General features: G+C 35.6%; 1 protein-coding gene across 1 annotated transcript; it reads right to left on the bottom strand.

The window, feature by feature from the left end:
- Positions 1-243: 243 nt before the first annotated feature.
- LOC141249380 (uncharacterized) lies at positions 244-4,182 on the bottom strand. The gene is made up of 19 exons (XM_073669600.1): positions 4,099-4,182; positions 3,711-4,020; positions 3,344-3,489; positions 3,186-3,267; positions 2,844-3,083; positions 2,534-2,653; positions 2,318-2,373; positions 2,103-2,176; positions 1,925-1,971; positions 1,787-1,836; positions 1,617-1,679; positions 1,447-1,527; positions 1,251-1,361; positions 1,094-1,169; positions 880-1,022; positions 745-818; positions 565-670; positions 407-495; positions 244-304 (listed from the first exon to the last, which is right to left on the bottom strand). The coding sequence occupies exons 1-19, from the start codon at positions 4,180-4,182 to the stop codon at positions 244-246; spliced, it is 2,013 nt and encodes a 670-aa protein (XP_073525701.1).
- Between the last annotated feature and the right edge of the window lie 4,100 nt (positions 4,183-8,282).

Genomic DNA, 8,282 nt, shown 5'->3' with positions numbered 1-8,282 from the left:
ACTCTTAATATCCATATCGATATCCATACTAAATATCTCATATTTTCGTATCAATATCACTCTATAATCCAAGATGTGCACAAGCACGAATATCAGATCTCATAGATTGATCGTGAGATTAGTACCACTAACTGCATTTTACAACACGAATGTTGTCCGCCGTTACAAGCAACTTTCCATTACAACCTTAGTAAAATTCATTCCCTTCCAAAAACCTTACTTCCTTTCAAGTTCAAAAGTCTACTAATGCTTGACATTGCTTACATTACATGCCATAATTTCTCCCACAATAGGGTTTAGATTGCTGAAAATGTACAAGATCATACACACATTCAACGTGGATGCACAGCCTATACACATTTATAGCTAACAGCACACCAGATCAGTCTTGAACTTGATACATCACCTCTTGAAATTGAAGTTCACTTGCAACAGATATCGCATTCTAATTTGATCCACATTATAAACTATGTACTCATTGTACAACAAACTCCCCTGCAAACAGACTCAAATCAAGTAAAGCCAAACACAATTTTGTTATTTTTTTTTATCAATTTATCTTACCTGGCGACCTTTCTGCTCTTTCGCCTTCCCATTTGGAACTATAACTCCATCTTTCATAACTTCACCCTCCGAAGCATCCGGAGCAGTTCTTCCTACTCCTTTCGTGCTACAGAATAAGGTTTAATTATTTTAAAAAGTTAAAAAAAAAACTAAATAGTACAGTAATTCAGGTTAACATACCTTAGCTTTCCCTTTGGCAACTGATCAGCATTGTAATTTGAATATAAAAGCTCTTCCATGTCACCCAGAGCTACCTAAAGTTCATTTCTTTAGAAAATGATTTAGAATCTAATTAATGAGAGCTTATGATAATACCTCACACAGAAGTAGTACACCTGATCTTGAACTGTGATTAGCATAGCAGTAATTAGCACTCTTTGAGAACATGTCAGCAAAATAAACTCCTTTCCCAAACATGTAGCCTGTTACAGGAGCTTCAGGTGGCGCGATGCGCAAACCTGCCAGCTCATTTTTGTTAATATCAGACATTTCTTTATCATGTGTAATAATAATTAAAAAAATATCTTACCTTGTGATAAAATTCCAGCCCAGTTAGTAAGCCTTGAGCCGTGCCATAACAGCATTCTATTTTTCGTAGAAGAAAACTGCTCACAAGGTTCAAAATTTATTAATAACCAAGGAAGAATTGAAAAACACGATTAATTATATTAAATTAAGAAACTTACTTTGTTGAAACGTTCATTATCTTCTCCCCTGGAAACCCTAAAGACATGTACTACGTCTACACTGTAGTTTGAGTGTGTTTCACCATGCGTGTTTTTTAAATACTTGACCACCTAAATAGAGTGAAATTAACGGTATCCAATATTTAGATTCTAAACTTCATGAAAATATTACATTTCTAAACCAAGGGCAATGTACCATTGAGAATTCTTCTGAATCAGTATTAAGTGACGTAAGACCACAGTTCAGACGTTGGTATTGAGAATACAATGGATCATCCTGTGAATTGATGCATGGAGAATATAATATTAATCTGCGGAATATTTTACAGGAATTAAGTGTGATATTACAGTCCAGAAATGAGATACCTCAGTTTCAGTGTCTTCCTTCAACAACTTGGTTGCAAGTTCAATTTCTCCAAGAGCTTCAACCTAATGATATGAATGGAAAACGTAGCGGCAGACAAATGTAATTTAGTAAGATACAATGATATATAATGTTAAATCTTAATATAGAAGAAGATGAATATGAAACCTACCATTTCTAATTTGCTTTTCAGTTTCTGAGGAGTGTCAATGACAAATTCTCCTGTAATAAATTTTTAATAGTAATATTAGACCAAAAGTTTATAATGTACATGGACACATAGCAAGATTTACTAAGAGAAAGGACTTACTCATCTTCTTAAAGCCAAAGTCGTGTGGGATGACAGTATAAAATTCTCTGGTGAGGACAAATTGAATTACAAATGGAGATTAAGAATCCTCAATAACCAATTCATCCACAATTTACACCAATCGACGAAATAAAAAAAAATATAATGCAATTACGCACTCTAAAATCTAAATACATACCCGCTTAGTTGTTCAAGTTCTTTCCTGTTTGCCTGACCAACTACTTCAGATATCCTCTTCAGTACATCATAGCCCTGTAATAAAGGAAAGCTGTAAAATATAAATCCTGTAGATAGAGAAGGTCATCAATTTATCCAGCAAAAAGCTGCAAAATTGCAAAGTTTTTTACTTCATAAATTCAGAAAGAAAGAAAAATTAGCATCAATAGAATGTACCTTTGAAATTGTTGATTTACTAAGCTTCCCCAAGGGCAGCTTTTCAGCATTGTACCCTACAGAGTGAGAAATTTATTATTATCATAAACTAAACCAGCCAAGTAGCAAGTTTCCAGTGGCTTAAGAGGTACATAACGCCCTATGTTTGAACTACAAGTCTACAACTAAACATGAAGTCATCAACCATCTTTATCCGAAAATATAAGTCAAACTCACCAATTTCCATCATTTGTTGTTTCATCATGGCAACGTTGCATATAAGAGAGATGAGATTTGCAACGGGTAACTCAAGTTTGGACTCTCGAGGTGCCAAACTAGTCAAAGAGGATGGCTTAGCTTCGACCTGAAAGATATCAGCAAAACTTAGACTTAAAGACCTGGTCAACTTCCAGTTTAGCAATACAAAGCAAGAATGGAGAAAATAGAGATATCAATGCTCAGCTATTGATAACCAAATCAATATTGGTAAGCAAATCAAGCCAGCAACATTATATATCAATGCTCAGTTATGGACTTTGAAAGAAACACTGAACTGTATCCTTTTCATTTTCTGTGTAGTCCATTTCCAGCCAGGTGTAACTCTTTGGATGTGAAATAAATTCGTCACGGTTGGCCCAACAATTCTTTGTCTTTGCCCAGAACTTATTCACAAACTCCTCTATTGCACTCTCACGGGATGTGTAGGGGCCAAAGAGTTTATCTTGACCTTTTATTCCAACTCTACCCCATCTGTTATAGACATAGTATGTGCCACCACCATCCATTTCTGTATCAATTCAAAGACAAGATAGATACACAATTCTCAAATCATTCACTAGAAGTTATTTAAGCTCAACTACTTAAACACCAATACAAAATAGCTGCATACCTAATACTTGCATGACATAGAATTTGTTGTTGTTATCTCCTACATTTGTCTGGTTCAACATTGCATCATAGATATCATCTCCCTAAACATGAAAATCACATTTCTTAATTAACAATTTACAAAAATCAGAATATAGTTGAGATAAATGCTGGAAATACCAGTTGCAGAACATGGTATTGGTTTTTTATATGGTCCGGAAGCCATTGATCCAGCACGGCCGATCCTTTCTTAGTTGCCGTCACCAACTTCTCCTTTATAGGCTCTTCTTTCTTAATCACATCCATTTCCTTATCATCCTTTAGTGCTTTCACTAAATTACAACAATGAACTTATAACTGAGGAATATAGCCAACAGTATAGCCAACTAAAACTATAGTGCACAGCTTGACTTTCAAAAGCATCATACAATCGCTTTTGGGAGCATTATGTTTCTAATTCAAATTCACAGATTTGAGCAGTAGAGAACAATAACGAATCCAAATTCCAATTTTCGAATAATCAAGAAGATGTCAAATTAAATGGTACCTTCGGTATTATCAGCAACCGGTGCGTCAGCACAGAGCCGCTCAATCAGCTGTTTTTTAGTTCCGACAGATGAAACTCCCATAAGTGTTGCTTGTTCACGCAGTTCCTTCACAGTCATCACCCGAATCTTCTCAACGGCGCTCATCTTCTTCACTGACTCGTCATTATCCACGTTATCGTCATCCCTCTCCCTCTCCCTCTTCTTCCCAACCTCAACATTAACATTGTCGCCGGCGTCAGCGCTGACGCCGTCAATACCGTCCTTTGACTGATTAGCTTCTTTCTGGAGCGCCGTTTCGAGCCTCCTAACCTGAACAAGAAATTACCATCAGGAACCTAATTCTTAAAGTGAGAGTGAACTGAGATAGGTTAGGGAGGTGGGACACACCAGTGTAGGTTTTATGCCTGTAGTGCTGAGACCTCGTTTCGAGAGTGCATCTCTGAGTTCGTCGACTTTCAAATTCTTTGCCATTTTCTTCGATGATCGAAAGTTCAACAAAGCGGTCGGAATTTGTAGAATTTAAACTGTGGAGAAACTTTCAGGAGAAGGAGAAGAGGATTCCGCACAAAAAAAATTAAGACCAAAAGTTTTTAAAAAGTGCGCTGCACGACTTCGTGTTTGGGGTAGGGCTGGCCGGACCGGTTAAAACCGGAACCGATCCAGCCGGAACTGAAACCGCCGCTTTGCTATTTTCAAAGGTCTGGTTCCCGGTCTACATTAGTTAACGAAATACAAAGGGTTATAAAAATTTAGGTAAGACCGAAATTATCATACAAGATAATTTTAATAAAGTCATAAATATTTTCAGATTCGTTCTAGAGGCAAAACAAATAATGTCGGTATGAGAGAAGGTCGCCAGAAGACGCCTCACAGAGAAAGAGAGGACAAATAGAACACAGAATAGCAACACTCTTTCTGTTGAATGCAATGAAGTCAGTAACCTTGTTAGACTCCTAAAGTAATGGTGAAAATGAGATAAAGACAAGGCAAAGAGAAGAGTCCTTACTTCCTAAATAATGAAAAAGATCTCCCAAGGAATTTCCATGAGTGATTCAAACTATTGATGACGATAACGGAGTCACCCTCAAAGGCGTTCAATCGAACGACCTTCAGTGCAACGAGGGCCTCTTTGAGAACTAAACCCGAGACAACATTCTTTTGGTCTAAATAAAATATTTTACCATCCTTTGCTTGGGCAATTAATCCGAGACAGCATAAACTATTTGATTGAAAAAATGCATCAAAATTAACTTTAATAAAGTTAATATTATACTTCTCTTAGTTATCCATTTGATCTTTTCTTTTGTGCAACTTATTTATTCTCATCTTCCTTACTAGAGACTCATGTGTGAAATTGTGACATGCTTGTTGAAAGGATTTTAGGGACTGTTTCGCTCGATTTGTCAGAATCGGATCTAAAGATAATATTATTCATGATCCTCCATATGTTCCATCATATAAGTAAAACGATATCATAATCTTTGTTGGAAGCAAGAAGATCCAAATTTGTTGTATCATTTGTGTTAACAAAGTTATAGTGCGTTCCAGTACTGTTTTGGAGTTTAAAAAAGAGTTCATTTGTCACTGTCAGTCAAAGAAGAGATGCTCTTCTGATTCCTACTGTTATTAGCACAAGAAGCAATGATTCAACACCATAGAATGGAAAGGTTTGAATCTTAGACCATCAACTTACCTGACTTACCTTTCTTCATACTTCCATCATATTTGATGGAATAAGGGAGTTGTTTAGGCTCAGACACTGGTACCTGTAGAGTAGGAACATGGAGCTTTTTGCTCTCAAATGTCAGTAGCATGTGCCCACGGGCCAAAGACATATCAGAGGGGTCTATTGGGGTGGGGACAATAGGATCAATCGCGTCAATAAAGAACACGTCATGAGCATCAACTGGACATTTCATAGCATCACAGATATCAAATTTCACAACCTCCCCATCAACCTTAAGAGTAAAAAACTCATCAGCTAAATCAATCTTAGTTTTGGCAGTTTTCATAAATGGTCTACCTTACAGAATAAATGCAACATAATCCTCATATTCCATATCTAAAACAAAGAAATCAGTTGGAAATTTCAGCTTATCAAAAACAAAGAAGAGATAGTCTACCTAATAGAATAGATACAACACTTGGCACACATATAGGATCCAAGTGAAGACGGCTATGGAAGAAGAGATGGATACGCTTATGAAAGAACAAGCTGAACTTGAGAGGATGACGAGGGAGAAGGATAAGGCTAAGAGAGCTAAGCAACAATAGTAGATTTCAATGTCGGGTGCGCGTCAAGGCACTTCTACTTACCTCAGATCCAAGTGCTTGATACTGATGTAAAGTTAAAATATTAGCAATGCTCGAAAGATGTATGCTTGTCCGAATTTTTCACTTCACTTCGCACTGATGTATACTAACGTTAAACTATTTTTGCTTATTGTAGTATTTAAAGGAAAAGAGGATTGTTCTCCTTGCCTTTTTGTTACGACCATACATTATGTAGGAAATACATTTTGTATTGTTTCGGTCTTCTATTTTTCTTTTCTTATATTGTGTTGTACTGTTTGTTGGTCTTCTATGATTTGTTCTAGATTGGGTTTAGGTTAGAGAGTTTTGGGTTAGGTCATTTCAAGTTGAACTTTTATTGGATTATAATAGTTTAATGTCGGGTTGTGTCAGTTCAATAGTTTGGTTGATTTGGAATTTTTCCCCACTTTTTGTACTTATTTTCTTTAAAAATAATGAAAGACTTTTTTAAAACAATAAATAATATTTATTTAGTTAAATAAGTTTTAATTGATTTTAAATTTTTTATGCCTATATTTTTTACCCAATGGGTTGTGTTGTACTTTGATTCAACAATTCCTCGGACCATTAAATCGGGTCAAAACGGATCTCATGTAAAAATGAGTTAGATTGGTTTTTAGGGATGGGTCAATTTGCCAGGTTTTAGCTCTAGTCATTATTGCTCTTATTTTCCCGGAATCCTAAATTGCATTGTTATAAGTTTAAGTAGTATCTGAAAATTCTTATTTATTACAACTGATACTAATTTAAACATGACTTCTAGCCATGAATTGGTTTTGATAACAAGTTTAAGCCCCAATCACTTGTAGAACTCTACAAAGTTGCAGAATATATGAACTCAAGTGAACAAGTTTTTTTTGTCAAATGCGTTCAACACTTAAAATCTATTTCCCTTTTGCCCTATGTAGAGATCAACCAATCAATCTGTAACTAGTAATCATTAATAGCTCCGAAAACCAATATAAAGTATCTCCTAAAGTGCAATTAACAGTAAAATTCACCTGAGCACAACATAAAAATTCACCTGACCACATCATATCCATCCCTAAAACTCACTCTGTAGTTTAGACTAAAAGACCAAAACGTACAAATTCACTTTCACCAGAATTGCCTCTTGAAAGAACTCTTCAACTCAGTAAAATGTTTAGCATCTTGATCAGCAGATACTACATTCAAATCATAGTTTGGTTCTTGTTCTTCTTCTTGGATTTCTCTTGCCTCTTCAACACCCATATCATCGATCTTAGACAGCATTAGAGTGGCCTCAACAACCTCATGTTCTGAATACTCATGATGTCTTCTTCTTCTACATCATCTTCTTCATCATCCTCCACTTCATCTTCAAACATCTTAGAATAGTCTTTTATATCTGCAATTTTTGCATCCAAATTAGGAGGCCTCTACTGTAGTGGCACTACATTAGTGATCACTTCCAATCTTAGCTTCTCATTATATTCTTCCAATTCTTTTCTATACCTCTCTTTATCTATATCAGCCTTCTCCTGATAAACCTGATATAGATCAAGATTCAAAGTAAGATCTTTATCAACAGTTTGAAAACTCATAGCCTTTTCATCCTCTTTGATATTAGTCCAAAGCTCTCCAACCATCCTAGTAATCTCCTTGCTCTCTCAGCCCTAATAAAGATGCTTAAGTTTGGAGTACTGATCAACAAAGAACAAATTATAAAAGCCTATGTTAAGCTTAGGATGCTTTGGATATCTCTTTTTTATCGTAGATTTCTTCCTCCTCTTACGTACTGAACTACCATTAATGTCTCCATGACAGGTGGCTTTCTTTGCAGGGTGGTAGACGACTCACATGAGCTTACTATTTCCAATTGTAATGGTCACAAGATAACCACCTTCGATTTTTCCATCAATTACTACTACCGCGTTTACTAAAGAATCTAGGGTTGCACCTAGACATAAAGTAATATAAGAGAAGAACAAGTCAAGGTAAGCCAATACTTTCATAAAAAAGATTTTCTAAGATTTTCAAGATTATCAAGTACTTCATATAAGATTTTTACTGATTTGAAGAGTTATAAATAATGGATACAACCATGAATAGCTGCATCTACTGATAAACATGGCCTGAAATATTCACATTTTTACAGGTCAAAGTGATGCAATAGTTTGGAGGAAGATTCTAGAACAAATTCTAAAAACCCAAAATACAACAATCTCTAGGAAGATATATAATCCAAAGCTTGTGGGAAATATTTGACACAAATAAGATTACTTAATTGATATTGA

The sequence above is a fragment of the Phyllobates terribilis genome, unplaced genomic scaffold (assembly GCF_046119375.1).
Source record: "Phyllobates terribilis strain yellow unplaced genomic scaffold, ASM4611937v1 Scaffold_4511__1_contigs__length_60141, whole genome shotgun sequence".
NCBI classification, from domain to species: Eukaryota; Metazoa; Chordata; class Amphibia; order Anura; family Dendrobatidae; genus Phyllobates; species Phyllobates terribilis.
This window is presented reverse-complemented; position numbering and strand designations above follow the sequence as displayed.

Excerpts from the sequence above, each read along its gene's own strand:
- LOC141249380 (XM_073669600.1), bottom strand. The coding sequence starts at position 4,182 with ATGGCAAAGAATTTGAAAGTCGACGAACTCAGAGATGCACTCTCGAAA. Across the intron at positions 1,680-1,786 it reads TGAAAAGCAAATTAGAAATG|GTTGAAGCTCTTGGAGAAAT; the intron begins GTAGGTTTCATA and ends TCATATCATTAG. Across the intron at positions 1,170-1,250 it reads ATAATGAACGTTTCAACAAA|TTTTCTTCTACGAAAAATAG; the intron begins GTAAGTTTCTTA and ends CCTTGTGAGCAG.